This window comes from Penicillium hispanicum (assembly GCF_028827665.1).
Source record: "Penicillium hispanicum strain IBT 35686 chromosome Unknown utg000003l_segment0_segment0, whole genome shotgun sequence".
Taxonomy (NCBI): domain Eukaryota; kingdom Fungi; phylum Ascomycota; class Eurotiomycetes; order Eurotiales; family Aspergillaceae; genus Penicillium; species Penicillium hispanicum.
In genome coordinates, this window is record NW_026623195.1 from 3,218,106 (window position 1) to 3,236,423 (window position 18,318).

General features: G+C 51.8%; 10 protein-coding genes across 10 annotated transcripts; 6 read left to right on the forward strand and 4 right to left on the reverse strand.

The window, feature by feature from the left end:
- Positions 1-321: 321 nt before the first annotated feature.
- On the forward strand, positions 322-1,069 carry N7459_003635 (mitochondrial 54S ribosomal protein bL17m; the record flags this gene model as incomplete). The annotated part of the gene is made up of 2 exons (XM_056942819.1): positions 322-537; positions 665-1,069. 2 exons carry the CDS (start codon positions 322-324, stop codon positions 1,067-1,069), a joined length of 621 nt encoding a protein of 206 aa, XP_056802702.1.
- Positions 1,070-1,701: 632 nt separating this feature from the next.
- Positions 1,702-2,216, reverse strand: N7459_003636 (uncharacterized protein; the record flags this gene model as incomplete). The annotated part of the gene is made up of 3 exons (XM_056942820.1): positions 1,702-1,736; positions 1,801-1,851; positions 1,922-2,216. 3 exons carry the CDS (start codon positions 2,214-2,216, stop codon positions 1,702-1,704), a joined length of 381 nt encoding a protein of 126 aa, XP_056802703.1.
- Positions 2,217-2,851: 635 nt separating this feature from the next.
- Positions 2,852-5,410, reverse strand: N7459_003637 (putative R3H domain protein; the record flags this gene model as incomplete). Its single annotated transcript, XM_056942821.1, has 3 exons — positions 2,852-4,436; positions 4,495-5,303; positions 5,360-5,410. The coding sequence occupies 3 exons, from the start codon at positions 5,408-5,410 to the stop codon at positions 2,852-2,854; spliced, it is 2,445 nt and encodes an 814-aa protein (XP_056802704.1).
- Positions 5,411-6,232: 822 nt separating this feature from the next.
- Positions 6,233-7,195, forward strand: N7459_003638 (zinc finger CCHC-type containing 10; the record flags this gene model as incomplete). The annotated part of the gene is made up of 2 exons (XM_056942822.1): positions 6,233-6,435; positions 6,508-7,195. The coding sequence occupies 2 exons, from the start codon at positions 6,233-6,235 to the stop codon at positions 7,193-7,195; spliced, it is 891 nt and encodes a 296-aa protein (XP_056802705.1).
- A 322-nt stretch (positions 7,196-7,517) lies between these two features.
- Positions 7,518-8,111, reverse strand: N7459_003639 (CCDC12/cwf18 family protein; the record flags this gene model as incomplete). The annotated part of the gene is made up of 1 exon (XM_056942823.1): positions 7,518-8,111. One exon carries the CDS (start codon positions 8,109-8,111, stop codon positions 7,518-7,520), a length of 594 nt encoding a protein of 197 aa, XP_056802706.1.
- A 547-nt stretch (positions 8,112-8,658) lies between these two features.
- N7459_003640 (pentatricopeptide repeat protein) lies at positions 8,659-10,872 on the forward strand (the record flags this gene model as incomplete). Its single annotated transcript, XM_056942824.1, has 1 exon — positions 8,659-10,872. One exon carries the CDS (start codon positions 8,659-8,661, stop codon positions 10,870-10,872), a length of 2,214 nt encoding a protein of 737 aa, XP_056802707.1.
- Positions 10,873-11,161: 289 nt separating this feature from the next.
- Positions 11,162-11,564, reverse strand: N7459_003641 (uncharacterized protein; the record flags this gene model as incomplete). Its single annotated transcript, XM_056942825.1, has 3 exons — positions 11,162-11,185; positions 11,244-11,330; positions 11,406-11,564. The coding sequence occupies 3 exons, from the start codon at positions 11,562-11,564 to the stop codon at positions 11,162-11,164; spliced, it is 270 nt and encodes an 89-aa protein (XP_056802708.1).
- A 208-nt stretch (positions 11,565-11,772) lies between these two features.
- N7459_003642 (putative transcription initiation factor TFIID subunit 13) lies at positions 11,773-12,669 on the forward strand (the record flags this gene model as incomplete). The annotated part of the gene is made up of 1 exon (XM_056942826.1): positions 11,773-12,669. One exon carries the CDS (start codon positions 11,773-11,775, stop codon positions 12,667-12,669), a length of 897 nt encoding a protein of 298 aa, XP_056802709.1.
- Positions 12,670-13,765: 1,096 nt separating this feature from the next.
- N7459_003643 (flavin-containing monooxygenase) lies at positions 13,766-15,676 on the forward strand (the record flags this gene model as incomplete). Its single annotated transcript, XM_056942827.1, has 1 exon — positions 13,766-15,676. The coding sequence occupies one exon, from the start codon at positions 13,766-13,768 to the stop codon at positions 15,674-15,676; it is 1,911 nt and encodes a 636-aa protein (XP_056802710.1).
- Positions 15,677-16,629: 953 nt separating this feature from the next.
- Positions 16,630-17,559, forward strand: N7459_003644 (DUF3425 domain-containing protein; the record flags this gene model as incomplete). The annotated part of the gene is made up of 1 exon (XM_056942828.1): positions 16,630-17,559. The coding sequence occupies one exon, from the start codon at positions 16,630-16,632 to the stop codon at positions 17,557-17,559; it is 930 nt and encodes a 309-aa protein (XP_056802711.1).
- Positions 17,560-18,318: the final 759 nt, after the last annotated feature.

The window sequence follows — 18,318 nt, forward strand, 5'->3', positions numbered from 1 at the left end:
ATCTTCGTATAGAAGGAGGTCCCCAGTTCGCAAAATAGACGAAATCAAATTGCCAGCGACCAAGGATCCCGTTGTGGTTGATCCGGAGGCGCGTGGAAAGGCGAAGTCGGCCAAGGCGGTGGAAGCTCCCCGATTGGCCGCGAGCCCGACTCGAATCTTTTGAGCCGAACTTCCCTATCACGTCTCTTCAAGTCGGAGTCTAAACAGAGCGGCAATCACCCGCAGACTCGAGTGGAACTATCAAACGACTGCTTCTGCCTGCAATTGGTATCTCCGTTTGTTTTTCTGCTTTTCTCCCTCTTCCTCAGAACCCTTTTCACCATGGCCGGCGGCGGAGGAAAATACCGGCACTTGGGTCGCAAGTCCTCGCATCGCCAGGCTTTGCTCCGCAATCTCGTCACTTCGCTCTTTGAGAATGAATCGATCACAACGACCTGGGCCAAGGCCAAGGAGGCTCAGCGTCTGGCCGACAAATTGATCACGCTGGGCAAGAAGAACTCGGAGGCCAGCCGAAGACGAGCCCTGGAGATTTTCTATGTACGTCTGTCCACATGAATGCCCTGTTCCATGTTGTCCTTGGGCCAGTGTGTTCGCTCTATGATGAACACACCACCAGAATTTGCTTTCTGACAGCCGCCACTAACACACGGGCTCCGTCTGATAGAAACCCCATTCGATCATCCCCAAACTCTTTGGTCCTCTCCGTGAACGTTATGCCGATCGCCCTGGCGGCTATACGCGTGTCCTTCGTGTCGAGCCCAAGCAGAAATACGAGTATTACTCCGTGCCGAAAGGAAACAAGAATGCTACACCGCAGCTCAAACCCCACGACCAAGCACCCAGTGCTATCCTGGAACTCGTTGACGGGCCAAAGGACGTGCGGTTTGCCATGACTGCACGCACAGTTGCGCGTCAGCGCGAAAAGGGACAAGATGAGCTGAACCAGCTCACTGCACTTAATGTGCGCAAGGTTACTCGGTTCCGCAAAAATGGAATTGAGGTATTGGAGGAGGCTATTCAGAATTTGAAGATCGGGGATAAAAAGAGCGTTCACAAGGAACCAGAATAAGAAGCACACGAGAGCTTAAGACCTGAGGGTGATGCTGTGTCTGATGTCTCTACCGATAAGCGGAACCTGCGCATTGATTCATCCTGCCTGTTCTTCACTGGAGTGTACCCACTTCATTTAAACCGCCTTTCCTGTGCTCTCGATCGCCATGTGTTTCTACGGAGTTTCTTGCTGATTTTATATTCTGGCATTTTGTCTTCCTGCGCCTGCACTCATGTGACATAGCCCGTGTACAGTATCCAGTGTTTTAATACCGTCATGAGTCCAAAATTTTGCCAAATCAAGTTCTATACGTCTAGTCTACACATATAACGCCCTATCATCTTCTCCTGTGAAGAAAAGTCCAGTGCGCCACTTGTGAGGTTCTGGGTAGCCAAATATCTTGCTGTCAAAACCAACGGCACTGGGAAGTCTAAGCCAACGTTGCTGAATTGACTGTTACTAGACAGCTAGAATGTATTCTTGATAAAACACTTGCAATCTTCGATTATATTCAATCGTGAAGGTTAACCATACGGCAACTTGATGTAGATACCAACCCATCAGGGATAGGTTGCGCCAGACTCGGAATCTTCTTTACGTCAGTATACCAGGTTGCACACCGTCATGCTTGGAATTTTGCCTCGGCCTTTTTATTGTAGGCTAATCTCAATTTTTGGGGGGTTATCTGCTAGGTGGTCAGACAAAGATCACTTGTATGAGCGCCCGTGGATGCAACAAACACTACTCACCCTGCATTAGATCAGCCCAAAGCAAGTTATCATGAGCTGTCAGAGGTGCGCCTGCACGGAAAATGAGCCATTCGATTCTCAACATAATACAGAAAAGACCCAACCCTCGTTCGTCACATACCAGCAAGGAGTAGTTTATAAGAACCATCGGCAGCGACAGCTGTAGTCGAATGAATTAACGATGGGCCTGTCGCATCTTTCTTGAACCAAAGTACTCGTTTAGGAAGAAGGCTCCGATCATCGACCAGTGATCGTCCAAGATACCAGTCGTCACATTCAAGACGACCCTGGTTCAGGGTGAAGACAGCCGGCTCGGGCCCGAGTGATGCGTGGATTTGAGCCTCGCCATTTTCATCAGCCTTGGTGACTGTTTGACCGTTGACTGTGACTGTGAAGGGGCGCTCGATGCAATCCATAAGACTTCTGGTCAATTCGGAGTGGTTCGTAGATACCAAGTGCTTGCGATGATGGTGGGAGGAAGGAGGAAGGGCAGTAGCGGTGGAGCGGGGACTTAGTGATCGGCTGCATTGCGCACTCGGATATCTTGAGCGATGCACAGTGGATGGCGAGTGAGCATTGCTCCGCTGAAGATATACTGCTGGGGCACGTTTTCCTCGGCTTCCAATGATGTCCCCATAGAATACATTCATCGATTCGCGCCGGAATGCGGTTAAAAAGCCGTATTGATAGCTAGGTAAAGAAAACTCGAGATTGACAATATTGAGAAACAAGATATTTGACAGCCTGTTATATTCTGGAGTATGAGATGAGACACCACAACAAAGTGCGCCGACTGTTGCATCAGATAAAAGCTACGGGATCAGAATGCCTGGAGATTCAAGACAGTGAAGGATGTTGATTCGTAGCTAACAGACGAGCGATGCTTCCGAGCGTCTAGATCACTGTGCACTGCCCGAACTGTACAGGCCAATCGGGCTGACACCTTCCATAATGAACGATTCTTACTAGGAATCCCTCATCGCAGACCAGCATGCACCTTACAGCCACTACGGGCGCATCACTCGACGCTGAAAGCCGCACCTCTAAGCCGCTAGTTGGTTTTGGAGACGCTCGAACCACCAGAAACCACGAGCGGACCATTCCTAGACACAGGTATCCCGTTACTGGTGAACGATGGCGGGTTAGGTATAGCAGTGGATCCAGATCGGTGCTTTAGATCAAAATCCGAGGGAACTTCAGAAGGTGGGGGTTTGGGAGGGAGGTGAGATGGGGTACCCCATTTGGCGATCGAGTCGCGAGTATTGGCGTTCGATACTCGGGCTGGGCTGATGGCAGACGAGTGATCCATCGAGCGGTTATGGAGGGTGTCTGGGTATCCAGTCCACTGACTTGGTACGCTGGGAGGCATGTTCCCATATGGTGCCATTGGAGGCTGAGCGCCTTTGCTTAGATGGCGTGCTGACGAAACCCCACCTGGGACAAATGACCGTGTCTGCGGGTTGAAATGAGACCTGGCAAAGTTGCCCGACATGGTGGGGTTTGCGGATTGATTCTGAAGCGCAGCATCCAAATGCTGCCCTGGATACTGGGCATAAGGATAAGCTGCCATGTTGGGCGTCATCGATTGTGCAGGGTAATTTGGCCAATGAACAGGCGGTTGATTTCGCTGAGGTGGAGGTTGCTGGTAATTGGTGGGGTAGGGCTGGGTGTTCCAACTAGGGGCTTGTGAGTATTGTGGAGGCTGGGGAATGGCGTAGTTGTTCATGGCCGGCGAAGATTTGCTCGGTGGCTGTTGGCTCATCATTCCTGACTGGTTGATCGAGGCATATCCAGAATATGGCGATTGCTGCGGCATGCTTCCTCCTTGCCACGAGCCATTAGAGGCCATCTGCGGCGACACTGCCATTGGATACTGCGACATGTTGTTCATGCCCATATTGCCCGGGTACAACACGCCATTCGGTCCAGGAGACATATAGCCGCCGGTGGGCGGGGACACACCAGGGCCAACCAGGTAAGGAACTTGGTTGGAACTAGGGTTATCGCTCACAGACGTGTTGTAAGAGACTGGGCCATTGTTGTATCCCGGGTAGTAGGCGTTGAATTGTGAACGGACCTCAAAGCTGTCATCGTGAGGCGTTCGCTGTTTGTTATTCTTTTTTCGCCCAGTCGTCGAGCTAGATCGCGATATGTTGGGGTTAGAATCGCCGCTAGCTGTGTCTGACTTGGCGCTTTCGGGAAAATCGCGGAAGATCCGCTCCCTGACCTCTTGATATTTGGCCTCTCGCTCTTCTCGCGTCAACGTCAATCGATCTTTAGCGGGAGTGGCACCTGCCGAAGAACCTGCACGATCTCCATCTGGACCGCTATCGCCGGCCTCAGAAGGTGCCTTGGACGGCACGGAAGAACTGGCTCCGACGCTACCTTCGGTAGAGGGTCGGTCTCCCTCATTCCGGCGCATGATCTTCATGGCCGGCACGCTTGGCGGAGGGGTGGTGTTGTTTGCAGCATGTATTGCAGACAAAGGAGCTGGCAAGCGGCAGAATGGGGTACGATGAAGCCGAACCGAGGTCACATTGTTGTCCACGAAATGCGTCAGGTGGTAGTAGTCTCCCAGTTTATGAGCAAGAAGCCGCCCGAATGCATTTGACGGCGGCAGCTCCAACGATTGTTCACTGGTCCAGAATAGTCAGTCTCCACGAATATCAAGCAAAACCATGGCCAGTTGCGTACCTGGAATCTCTGATGAAGTAACGGATCTTCTCCTCCAACTGAAGAATGAGAAGTCGGTCTTTGGGAGTTTTCATTGCCTCCAAGAGCTTCTCATCCGGTTCGAGGGGGAACCCATGCAGGCTCTGACCATCGGACAGATTACCAGTACTGGCAGGAATCACAAAGTTGTTCGAGACCGAGTCTGGAGGAATGGCGCCGGGAACTCGCTGATTCCCAGCACTGAAGAGGGGACCAGGCGCCGGTAGGATCCCGCGGGGTCGAAGGGCATTGTTATCGCGGAAATGATCTCGAAAGGCACGCCCACCGGCTTCAGAACCTGTCACTGAGTTGGGGGCACCAGACGCGATTCCCGATAGAGATTCCTCTTCATCAATGGCTTGCACACTAGCACTATCGTCCGGTCGTACAGAGTCCTTTTCGTCCATCGCAAAAGTAGTCACTGAGACCAAGCTCTTGGAGTCAAAATTGGTCATTTTTGTGGATGAATTGGAAAGGTGGGTGCGATCGTCGTCAAAGGAATTTTCACGTTTGAGCAAGCCGTTTTCCTGGCCATTAGGCAAAGACCTTGACCCTTCAGGATCTTTTTGCAGGTTGATGTCAATCTCCTGCACTGTTCTGCCTAGGTCGTCAACCCCAGCGTCGCTCGAGACACTCTCCTGCTTGCTTGTATTCAAAGTGTGTGGATGGGTTGAGGAGGCATCAGGGGCGAATGCTGCCGAGCAGGCTGATCCCTCTGCCGGTTGAGAAATGCCACTCTCGTCATGGGCAGTAGATGAATGAGGGTTGGGAGGAGCAGGCATAGCAGCGATCTGTTCGCAGGGAATGAGTAATTGTATTCCGCACACTTCACGGTGGGAGAGCGTACCTTTGCAAAGGAGAATTGACTATCCCCGGTTGTTGTACTTTTTGATGCCATGTCTAACTACACCCCACGGGATGTACGTCCAGACTGTTTTGAGGATTTCACAAAAGAAGAAGAAACAGAGTCGAGACACAAATGACCTCAACAGGTTTCCAATTTGGAAAGGCGCAAAATCGGTGATTGAATGGAAAAGATGTCACTGAAGAAACCCGCTTCACACAAGCCCAAAAAGAAAGACATATCTCTGGTAAAAGACATTCGCCATAAGGGAAAGGCTGTAGAAGAATTCGTAGTCAGGATCAACTATGAAACCGCAGTCAGACACACAGTCTCATAGTGCAAGGAAAGACGGACTCTTGGCGGAAAACAGATGGGGCAGGCAGATCTTACACGATGTCAAAGCTGGTTCATGATCAGGGCGATAGATGCCTCGAATTGAGATGAGAGCCACAAAGCAGGGGCACAGAGGACACAAAGTACAGAGGACTGGTAGGTGAGCCAGTCACACACGCAGACCGAGAGTCAACAGGCCCTTAATGGAAGCGTCACAAGAGAAGGAGCGCTGGGACGTCGGGAGTCTGAGTATTCTACAAGACCCGAAGTGTTCGTGGGCAAACTGATTTTGCCGCGCCTGACCGCCTCTGCCGCGCGCCTACAATTTCCTTTCCAATGTGAACAACCGCGGGGGAGTGAAGCCTCTGAAGGTCCATCTGGAGCAGCTTGATCTTGGCTGTTTTGTTCTGCTGATCCTCTCTATATAATAAACATTGTTTCTTTCACCGAACAATCCCCATCCCAATCGCCCATGAACCGCTACCGAAACGCCCCCGGCCTCCGAGGCCCTAGCAAAGCTTCAGCGAATACTTTATGCCAGAAATGCTTGAAACGAGATATGTCACTCTTTGCTCCTTATATGGTGGACTGCATTCTGACTCCAATATACGACACTACAGCTATGAGTGCAAGGCAACCGCACAAGAGCGCCCATACACGTCCCGCCCCTCGAGGACTCAACAGTTGCAGAATCCGCGGTTGATGCCGAAGCTCTCAACAGAAGTCCCCAATGACCTTCTACGGACGTAAGTTGAGCTCAGATTTTTGCCCCATGTGCTGACTTCCGCGCAACATTTGGTCACTAACGAGTGGACTAGCAATGGCGTGGCAGACGAAATATTAGCAAAGAGAGATGAAGAGCGTGGCCGGAAAAGAGACCTGGATGGAGAGGATGCGGCAGACTACCCTGGCTACTCCCCGAAGCGAGCGAGATCAGTGTCATCACATTCAACAAGCTCAGTCTCGACAATAAGCACAAATCGCTCGGCATCAGCGTCGCCTGATCGCAATAAGCGCCGTGCCGATGGCAATGGTCGCGGCGCTAGCTCTGAGTCGCCGCCTCCCGGCAAGTCACGAAAGAGAAGATACAGTGATTCGGCGGGTAGCTACTCCGGTTCTTCTTACTCGGGAGATAGACGGCGATCGCGGTCTAGAGAGTGGGCTGAGGATAGAAATATCCGGCGAAGACGCCGGGAAAGCAGTCCCAATGAGCGAGGAAGACACCGCGACGCCAGAGAACATTCCAGACGAGACCGGCGTAGTCGAAGCGCGGACAAGAGTCGAATTGCCAAGGAGCGACGCTCGATGACCCCCAACGCCAGCCATGACCGTTCTGGAAGACGGTCTTATCGAGATCGAGAGGTCCCGACAACCCAATCGCATGCCTCACAGCCCGCACGATCCAGACAGGATCCTAGGGCACGGCCGGAACCGCCTCGAGAACGAAGTCTGAGCCCATTCAGCAAGCGTCTCGCGTTGACACAAGCCATGAATTTGGATCGCTAAAGCTGTTTCTTTTGGTGGTCATTCCCGGGGAGTTTGGCATGGGTTCTCAAGCGTTTTCTCATCACGAACTTTCTCCTTTTATCAATTTTTTGCGTTCCGTGGATCTCCATTGGAACAATTGTATCAATAACATTCCTACATCCCAATATGCAAGACCCTTTCAACGCCCCATTTTGAGTCCTCGTCCTTAATTCGACGCCCAAGAGATGTCAGAAATGAGCCTAAGGGGATGGACATAAGACAATAACAAAGAACAGATTACAGTAAGTAAGAAACAGAGCAGTCAGGTCACGGCCACGGTCCTGCAATATAGGGTATCACTTCAGATCGTATCCTCGTCTTGCTCTTCCTGCTCTCGGACATGAATTCCCTCCACCAACATTTCACCCTCAATACCCACGTTCTCTCCCTGTTGGTCACCATTAGAACTACCCCCTCGTTCCTTGGCCGCACGTTGCGCAGTCTCGATTCGCTGCCGGACGAGTCGGGCAATGGCATTTTCCGTCCTCACGTTGAGAGTCTTAAGCTTCTCGTCCAGGTCTCGTTGCAAGTCCCAATTGGGCTTCTTCGGTTGTAGTTTGAACAAGTCAATTGGCTGGTCGGCATCTTCGTCTTTTTTGGCTTGTTCCTTGGCCGCGTCCGCAATCTCGGCGGCCTGGGCTTCCACAGTCACTTGTCCCTCGTGCGGACCTTGTTCAAAACCCAACTTGGGCCCCCGAGTCTCAGCGTCGTAGTTGCGACCGGAGAGATATGAAGTTGTCACACCAGCAGGCACAGCTTCGGCTGTTTCAATGCCCGCATCGGCATCCGGCAGAGTATCGGGCTCGGGTTGCTTGCGCTTCAGCGCTGCGAGCTTGGCGAGGCGGGCTTTGCGGTCGGTGGATGCCGCGTCCAGCGAGGCTTGATTCGACGACATGGCTTGGAGGATTGGGAGCGTATGGGATGAGGAGGATGTTGTGAGTAGTCGTGGTTCGAGAAGAGCAGATAATGAAAGCGATCTCGACGCAGCCCGCAAGTGCTCCGCATCTGGAAAAAGTGGAAGCGCGCGGTGATGCTGGAGCGATAAAGGATAACGATTGGGTGCGCCACACTCCAGCCACAGTCGGAGCGATTTCAACTTTGCGGAACAACTGCGACAACATCTTCTCTCCCTCTCCATCGCAGCATCTCGCACCGGTCTCTCTCCTTCTCACAATCCAATGCGCACGATCGCGGGCCCCTGAATGTCGTTTGGTCCGTGCCACTTTGTCCGTTCTCGGCTTCATAGGCTGGCATCGGCACAATGTAGGACCCCAGGCCATTGGTATTGGAGCTCGAGGGCAGGATACGGAGCCCAGTACGCGTCGGCCTACACTTCGTCGCTGACCGAGCTCTCTTCTGTGGATCGTGCATCAGTATCCCCTTTCCCCACACACGCCGATGTCCACGATTCGTCCGAACACGCCGACTTGAGCAACCAACCGATGCAGACAGCGAGGCCGCGGAAAAGGAGCAGACAACAGCCGAAAAGCCGAACTTCAGCCAACACACCTGCTGCTTCAAGCAATGATGCGGACACGGAATCCCCCTCGCGCAATAGCCCTGGCCGTTCCCGACGGTCTGTCTCGCGACCTTTAAACAAAACCCAGATTCGAAAGATCATCCACCGTGAAGGCTTCCATTCCCAACTCACCAATGTTGTGTATCGTCGGATTAATGGGGAATTGAAAACTCAGAACAGGTTTCTGTCCAACAAATCACTTTTCATAGCAGCTCTACTTCGAAGCAGGTCGATCTTCTCACGAGAGCTGGCGCTGCGCCAATGGAAAACCGCCTATGCGGAGATCTACCGGGCAAAACTGTATCAACGAAAGGTCAATCGTGCACTGGTCCCAGCCTTGAAATCGAGAAAAGGACAGGAAGACATACCTGCTTTCCTCGAGCAGATTCAAACCGACTGCCGCGGCGGTTTCCGAGACGCATGGCAAGGTATGCCACGGTATTCCAAGGCCACGATCTGGCAACCTCTCGCTATCTGGTTGCTACAAAATGATCCAAAGCTGGCTTTGGAGTTTTTGTTTGTCACCACAGAGACCCTAGAGAGCCCGGACTTTACCATGGTTGCGGATTGTTTCCTATATCTGGATAACTTCTACTACGCGGACTGGTTGCAGAATTGGAAAAATGACATTCATACTTACCCGTCACTGCTCGAGAAATGCCTCCGTCCGGGTACCTGGCCCATCGTGTCACTGCCAAACAAGGGGGCTCGTCTTTACATTCGACGCTCGCGCCCTCCGGGCGTCAGTCATGCGTTTCGGATGGTGAAAGAACGCAATATTGGTTTGTGTCCAGAAACGGCGCTGTGTTTCATGTGGCGATTTACCGAGTTGGGGGATGTGGATCGAGCATTTCAGGCTCTCGAATTCATCCCAAAGCTCAACGACCCTCATTTTTCAATCAATTCGACAGAGGTCTTCCGACATTGCTGTAAGCTTTTGACTCTCGATACCGTCCACGATAGCCCGAATGGACGCAATTTCCAAATCCTCCCGCGACTTCTCGAAATGGGCGTGCAACCAGACCGAGACATGATGAATATCGTCGTCTCCAACGCCTTCCGAACAGGTGATCCTCAGCTTGGGTTCGACATGCTTCAATTTATGAAGAACCACGGCCACGAGTTCGATTCATATACCTATGTGACCCTTCTCACTGATGCAGTCGCACGCGGAGATCGAGGTCGAGCTGACTCGCTGATCCGCGAGATTGAGCTGCAAGAAGACCTCCGCAGCAATGAATACCTCGTCAGCAAGATCTTCCATTCTCATTTCGTCTTCACGGCCAAGTATCAAGATGTCGACACCGACAGTTCGGCATTATTCTACTCAATGCTTGGCCTCTACAATCAACTTCACGACATCACGCCCCTCAGAGAACTCCTCATCATCCCTCCGCATTACACTCCCAAAGAAGAAGGAACGAACAGTCAGCCATCTTTGATAGCGCTTTTCATCATGATTGCAACTTATCTCCGCTGTCACAAAGGCCTCTCAAACGTACAGCGTGTTTATGGTCGGTTCCACGAACTCGTCAGACAGGGTCATCCATCCATTGCTCCCCTGGCAGCGACCGACCATACCTACAATGAATTCCTCATCGCCCTTCGGGACAACCCTCGTGGGCTGCGAACGTCCGTGCGGATAGTGGAGGACATGCTTCGACCCCCAACGTCGCAAGCCAAACAGGTCTTCACGCCTTCCAAGCCTACCATACGCACGTGGACGCTCCTCCTAAGTGCTTTCAACTATAGCAGGCAGCCCCAAGCTGTGGACAAAATCAAAGAGATGATGGCCAAGCATCATGTCTCCTATAGCGACGTGACCTGGAATATCATTGTCAATGGCTATGCCAATGCACAGGATATCCCGAGAACCGCCGTCTCCATCAAGGCCATGGAACAAGAAGGCTTCTCTATTGACAGCTACACGATGAAGAGCCTGCGGTATCTTCGTGACCCTGACCGTCTCTGGGTTGCCATAGATGAGTTGGATACCAAACCACCCCAGGCAGAACCCCAAGAGGCTGCCATCGACCCCGGTCCCGAGCTCACTGCTGACTGTGGTGCACCAGCACATGAGGACCTGGTTGACCGCGGGTTGAAAAGACTGCGCAGCAAACTCAAATCCAAGCTGTGAAATGGCCTTTTCTTCAAGCTTCTCTGCTTCTCTTGTATTGATTTATACAATCTGCATCGTATGATTTTGGCCAGACCGGAAACCCCATGTTGTGCTTTTTGTGTGGAGCTGTGTGAATTTGCCCTCAATGTACTTATACATAGAATCATTATGAAAGAAAAATGCCCCTGGCGTTCGAAATATTCATCGCTTTAATGACTTGAAGACACCCGATTCCTTTAACACCAGCTTTATTGTCATTCAGACATCGACACCGTCCGTCCGGCGGGAAGCAAGTAAGAGCAACCAATCAGCCGCCAAAGAAGATAGAGACCTAGACGACGGTGAGCATTCATTGACCTGTATTAATGGTGGTGAGAGGGTTGTCTTACTGCCATCAGGACACAGCATATGCTGACATATGGGCTGAGTCGTTCTCCTACCCGAGCACATTTCCAGAAGATGCCAAATACTCTACTCTCAGCCAGTCAGTAACCTCGCCACATATTCGTCTCTCCGACCCAATTTGATCTGATCATGGCATTGGGTCTTACCCGTTCTGGTTTCGATCCATGATACCGGGCATTATTGAATGCGCATAGGTGCTCGTGCAGATGATGAGCAAAATCACCAGGAGTAGTGATTGGAAATTGAATAGAGCCGACTAGGTACGTCTTGTGGTCAGCTATGGTTTCCGTGCAGGCAACGCACATGCTGAGATGGCCATCATAACATCGTAACATCAACAGCTCCGATCTCGATTGTACGAAGCCTTGCAAAACTGAACCGCTCAACACTCACCATCTTCAGTCACAGGCGTGTCCACGTTCTTCACAAGGAGCAGGCAAGTCCAAGCTCGAGTCGGAGAGTGTTGCCAGAGCTGAAGTGGCCGACTCGCCCGCACTGCTAGTTCTGCCCATCATGCCCGCCCACCGCACGGACCCCTCACCCCGGGGTTATCAGCGTCTCCGGCTGCGCGTCTCTCCGCCAGATCCATCCTCGCCTACCAGTCGATCGCCTCTCTCCACGCCCCCGCGCCCATCTGGCCTGCCATCTGTGTCGAGTGCTGTCCCATCGCGATACACAGCTCAGAATACTGCGCTCATCCGCGCTGGCTACACACCCGCTTGGGACCCGAACGAACGCTCCGCGCAAGCGGGCTCGACACCGACCTCAGACCCTTCGCCTTCGAAACGTCGCTCGCACAAGTCCACTATGGCGGAACCCCGTGCTCGTGTTGCCCGCCACAAGGGCCAGATGAACTTTGCCTCTGAACGTGAGTTACCTCTTTGCGTTGACTCGACTCTGGAAGATGATCGGCCGGCTAACTCGTTGAATCAAGTACGACTCCTGCTCCTGGCATACGGCGACCCAAGCCCACACCCATCTTTCCCCGCTGAGCCTCTTCCTGAAACAGTCCGCGTCCTCGATGAGATTGTCACAGACTTCATTCTCGAACTATGCCACGGTGCTGCGCAGGTTGCCCACCACGCACGCCGCCAGAAGATCAAGGTGGACGACTTCCGATTCGCCCTGCGCCGTGACCCGAACAAGCTGGGTCGTGTGCAGGAGCTGCTGCGCATGGAGCGTGAACTGAAGGAGGCGCGGAAAGCCTTCGACCAGAACGATGATCAGGTTGCCAAGGATGCGGGCAAGAAGGGTGCCGCTGCACTGGAGGAAATTGAGGGCAGTGAGGCTGTGCCTTCTGCGACTGGCACTAAGAAAAGCAAGGGTAAAGGGAAAAGAGCTGCTGCGCCGCGGCGGGAGTCTGATGCCACGGAGGAGTCAGTCCCTAAGAAGCGGAAGACTATCGGGTGATTTATCTCTCCGTGTGATACATCTTGGGACTTCGTGGACAGTAAAAACGCATCACCGGCGTTTATCAGAGGGGCTTTTCTTTTCTCTCTCTTTTTTTTTTTCTCGATGACCTTATCGGCCTTGCATATTGGAGTTTGGCGGGAAGATGTCGGATTCTCAGAAATACCCATGGACAATACAATTGCGCTTTTCGAACAGATTGAATACTCTTGTACTTCGTTTATACCTAAGAGTATCGGATCATAACAACCGGCAGTGTATAGACGGAGGCTTCTGTCAAAGAATCAATCCGCTTTCGACTGAGGTCCAGCTTAAATGGCCATCTCATCGACTCGATATAGCATTTATACTGTATCTTTATCCACCGCACGATCTTCGGGTCTCAACTCACAAGGTCTTATCAGTATATCAGAATTAGCACCAGTAGCTTGCTTCCAGCTACCCTATAATATGCAAATGCACTCTCTTATGCGGGGTCTGGAAAAGCTGAGTCCCAATCAAGGTTCTCATGAACGAACCTGCATCAATCCAGAGAATCCACAGGTGCCCAGCACAATTGGCGTTCGCTTGAACCACAGCTAGGCATATATACCTAGGTATATTCAGTATATTCAAACAAGCGGATCCCTGCACGTTCGGGCTGAATGTATTATAGCTGCAATACCAGGGGTGACAGAGACGTAAATTTGACTGGACCGAGTGGTTGACGTGGCACTGTACTGTGCACATATACCAACTTATACCGGTGGATTTCTGGTACTAAAATCGACTACCGAATAGCTGTTTGCATGGACTTGACTGCTGTTTCTACTTAGCATACTTTCACCCTACGTAGTTCTCCAAATTCAACCCAACAGCCAAGCTCACCCATACACAAGCACACCTAAGCATATATGCGCCAACGAGTATCCATTTTCAGCCCCATTGCAAGTCCCCGGGTAAATTACTCAAATTACCTACCAGCACCAGGCCCGGTGTTTCTCGAGTCTGTTCTCTCTCTTCGACAACCTTGGCTTGCATCCAACCGCTTTCTGAGCCAAAACCGACCATCACCAATCCCTTTCCCGAGTCCCAATATATTTCTCAATAAAGAAAAATGCCCCAAGCTATTCCTAAAGATCCCGATGACAGCGAGCTGCTGGAAGTGAAGAAACGCTACGCCGAAGAACGGGCGAAACGCCTCCGCGACGATGGCAATGCGCAATTCATCGACATTTCCCTCTCAGCGCGACATGAGCGTTTTGCAGAGGATCCCTGGGTCAACCCGGCCGCGATCGAGGCTGTGCAAAGCAAGTTTCCCAACAGCTCTTGCGAGATGCTCATCATCGGCGCTGGTTGGGGCGGGCTACAGTACGCAATCCGCATGGTTGAAGCAGGCATCCGCCCCGACGATCTTCGTATCATCGACCCGGCTGGCGGGTTTGGTGGTACTTGGTACTGGAACCGCTATCCGGGCGTGATGTGTGATATCGAAAGCTATTCCTACCTCCCTCTTCTTGAAGAGACCGGGTTTGTACCGAAACAGCGCTATTCCCATGGCGAAGAGATTCGGTCTTATGCGAATCTCGTTGCCCGGAAATGGGGCCTGGCAGACTGTGGTGTCTTTCAGACAAAGGCCCAGAAATTGGTCTGGGATGAAGCTGCAAAGGAGTGGCAGGTTGAGCTGGTCCAGCAGCGCGCTGGACATGCAGTTCAGCATCTCAGCGTCCGGTCTCGCTTTGTGGCCACGGCGACGGGTGTACTCAATTGGCCCAAGCTGCCTGATCTGCCGGGCATTCTGCACTACACGGGCAATGTCTTCCATACTTCTCGCTGGGCATACGATGTCACTGGTGGTTCGCCCACCGACCCGTCACTCACCAAGCTCCAGGATAAACGCGTGGCTATCATTGGCACGGGTGCAAGCTCTGTCCAGGTTGTTCCACACCTTGCACGCTGGTCGAAGCATCTGTACGTCCTCCAGCGAACGCCAGCGGCAGTCGACCGGCGAGATCAAAGAGAAACCGACGAAGAATGGTTTCGGAAGACGGTTGCGCAGTCCAAGTGCTGGCAGAGAGAGCGAATGAAGAATTTCCACCAGCACTTCACTCTTGACGAACAGCCGGAGATTAACCTGGTTGACGACGGCTGGACTCGCGCGCCTGGATTGGTCGGGCTTGCTGGGAATGCCAATGGGCCAAAGTCACTAGAGGAGGTCGCCGCATACACGGCAAAGCTGTATGATATCGACCACCCACGCCAAAGCCGCATCCGCGTCCGAGTCGATGAGCAGGTCAAGGATCCGGCGATCGCAGCTAAGCTGAAGCCGTGGTATCCGTCGTGGTGCAAGCGCCCACTGTTTCACGACGAGTACCTCGACACATTCAACCGCGACAATGTAACCCTCGTCGATACCGATGGCAAAGGCATTGACAGCCTGACCGAGGACTCCATCACCGTCGGCAACGAGTCGTACCCGGTTGATGTGATTGTCTTTGCTACCGGTTTCCGGGCTCCGGCGGCTGGTTCGTCTGCCGACAAAGCGAACATGACCGTCGTCGGCACTGACGGCATATCCATGAGTGAAGAATGGGACCGCGTGGGACCTACAACGCTGCATGGAGTCCTGGATGCCAAGTTTCCTAATTTCTTTCTTTCCGGGCCAGCACAGGCCTCGTTAAGTGGCAACTATCGGTTCAATCTCGATGAGCTCGCCAAGAATGCCGCATATATCATTGCAGAATCAAAGCGCAGGGCTGATGGGAAGCCATTCGCCGTCGCACCAACTGCGGAGGCTGCTGAAGCTTGGGCGACGCAGGTCATGATGCATGGGGCACCACTGGCTGTTGTATTGGGATGCACGCCGGGGTATGGTAACTTGGAAGGTGATATTGACCGCGCACCGGTCGAGAAGCAGATGGTCATGGCGCGCTCTGGTATCTGGGGATGGGGCATAGAAGACTTCGTTGCTGTCATTGAAGCTTGGCGGGCCGAGGGTGACATGCAAGGCATCGAGGTTCGAGTCTAGCATAGTGTGGTCTACGAAGTGCCAGAGGAATTTGGTGACAACCCAGAACCATTTATATTGTCTTGATACCACAGGAAATGACGCAGCCCAGAGGACAATGCTCCAGAGTGAAACAACTGTATACCGTTCATTGCGTGGTCTGGAAGTTGTAGCTCTTCGAAGCAAGCCTTGGTGTCTCGTAACGACGCTGTCCCCTTTGTTTATGAAAGGCATTCCATTCGAAGTTTCTGCTGGCCACTCTTGCAAATACAACGTATTTTCGAAATAAGGACGTCTCAGGATCGAGGGGCCTTGTCTCTTGCCATCATTTCACACCGTGTAGCTGGATCTAAAGCCGGTTGTAGTTTTGACCGTTGAACATGTGAGGATGCCCCTTATTCATGCTGGATGTTAATGTTATATTGTCTTCATCATCCACCTGGCGTTTGGTTGGAAAAAGAAGCCTTGAAGTATAAAGTGGTGGTTTAGGCCTGCTCGCTTGGCCGGCTTACCGATCACGTTAAATTGCTTAAATTGCTAGATCGTTACTGTAATTTAGACTCCCCTTGCGATTCCATTGGCCGAAGCATATATCGTTGTATCACCCACGTGACTGATGTAACGCTCATTGGTCAAAGCATTCATGGGTGATTCCGAGCACACTTCAGGGTCTGCATCTCCAATCCTCTTCTTGCTCAGTCCTTGTTCAACCAGACGACTTCATTATACTCCCGCTTCACTATACAGCATGGGCAAAGTGGATAAGACAATGTTGCATAGCTGGCAAGTGGAAAGAAGGAAATATCAGAACGTAACTGCGCAACGTCGACGACGTAAGTGAACATATACTGTCTCCTCCTGTGCTGTATCATCCAGTGGCTGAGTAAGGGTCCATAGGCGCGAGGCAGAGAGAGAAGGAGCGCCTTTCGCAGCTAGCAGCCGAGCATGGCCTCTTAGCAAATCCTCAATCGCAAATGGCAGCATATGGGGTTCCTAATCTTTCCAACAAGCTTGTCGCTTTATTGTTCGATGCCCTTGATTCCGACGCTGAGCGATCGAATATTGCCATTATAATGGCTTCAGAGAACTTTAGTCTACGAGACCTCATCAAATATGGCCTTATAACACTTGGCTACGCGATGAACCCCCAGGATTACAGCCTCGCAGAAAGTCAGCCCTTCCATACTTGGGCTTCATTAATACTGTCCACAGTCAAGAAACAAGTGGACCTCGAACGGCTTGTTTTAGCAGGTGCTCGGACTTTGGCTCAGCTCGACGGCCCTAAAGTCTGGACTGGGGAGCTCTCGAGAATCGCCTCAACAGCAGCCGAAGGGCCCTTATTGAGTCCCCCGCGCATAATCGAATCCATAAACTGTCCGCATCCTATAGGCTTCTTCGCTGCCTGCCTTGCAAATTGCCATCTGCTAGGTCTGGAGCCACACACTATTATGAAAGACGACGCAATATCACCGTTTTGGCAGACCCAAGACGCCGATCACCAAACTGGCGCTCGTGATGTGGAAATTCAAAGTACCACGCTGCTGCCACAGCAGATTTCGTTTCATGGGTTGACTAATAGCATACGCCCGACCCCGGAACAACTCACCATCCCTCACCATCCATACTTGGACGTCATTCCATGGCCTTCTTTCCGAGCACGAGCGGTTGTCGCATCCTCGATGAATCCACCGCTTATTGACGAGGGGGATTTATGCTTAGATCTTTTCAACAATGGTCTCTATTGTTGGGGCTCCCATGGAGTCTCTCTCCATGGCCGTGGGGAGGGAACTCCGTGGGATTCCCGTAGTTGGGAGGCAAAACCATGGTTTTTGCGAAAATGGTCTCTTCTAACGAGCGGTTCTGATGTCCAACATTCAAGTGCATGGTGGCGGTCCAAAAATTGACGTCGCCAATTCTTGTGGAAATTCGTTCTATGGAAGGCTTCGTCCGCATGTCTATGTTCACTGGAACTGGCGGTGATTGGGAATATTGACCGTTGAACATTTAACTCAGTCCACTAGGCACGTAGCCTCTTGAAGAATAAGCCGACGGATTGAAGAAAGACGAGAAGCGATTCGATCCTGAAGCGATTCTATTCCGTTCCCAGCAAGTCTCACAGTGTTTGGGGTTCGCCAACCATGTTGAACCGGAAAGGTCTCAATTAGGTCATAGATTTTCTACTCATCACTTCCAATTCTTATGCACGACCTGCGGCGGAGATCAAACTGACTTCACTCCAATGTTACAATGAGGATCATCAAAGTACATCTCCCGTATAATTTTCCATTTCTGCTGTTAGGTCTGAGGTTTCCATCCAGGCATCGATATAGTGATGTCTCGACAAGAACCCTCGGTCGGCATGCCGAGCCACTGCCGAAGTGCTGTGCGTATGGCTTCCGTATCATAAATGTGATATTATGACTGAGTGCCGTGGCAGATAAATTCAGTTATTACCACTAGCGCAAGTCAAGTCGGAAATGACGCACTCCAAACTGATCGATCTCGTTGGCGAGATTGGCGAGATGACCTCGACTTGTCAGCATTTGAGTTCAACGTGGGGCTCGAATTGCATCCTGATTAGCTTTTGCTTCATATGAAAATTACCAGATATGCCATATACAGGCTTGCACGCAATTATGCAGTGTCTTTTCCGATTCATTCAG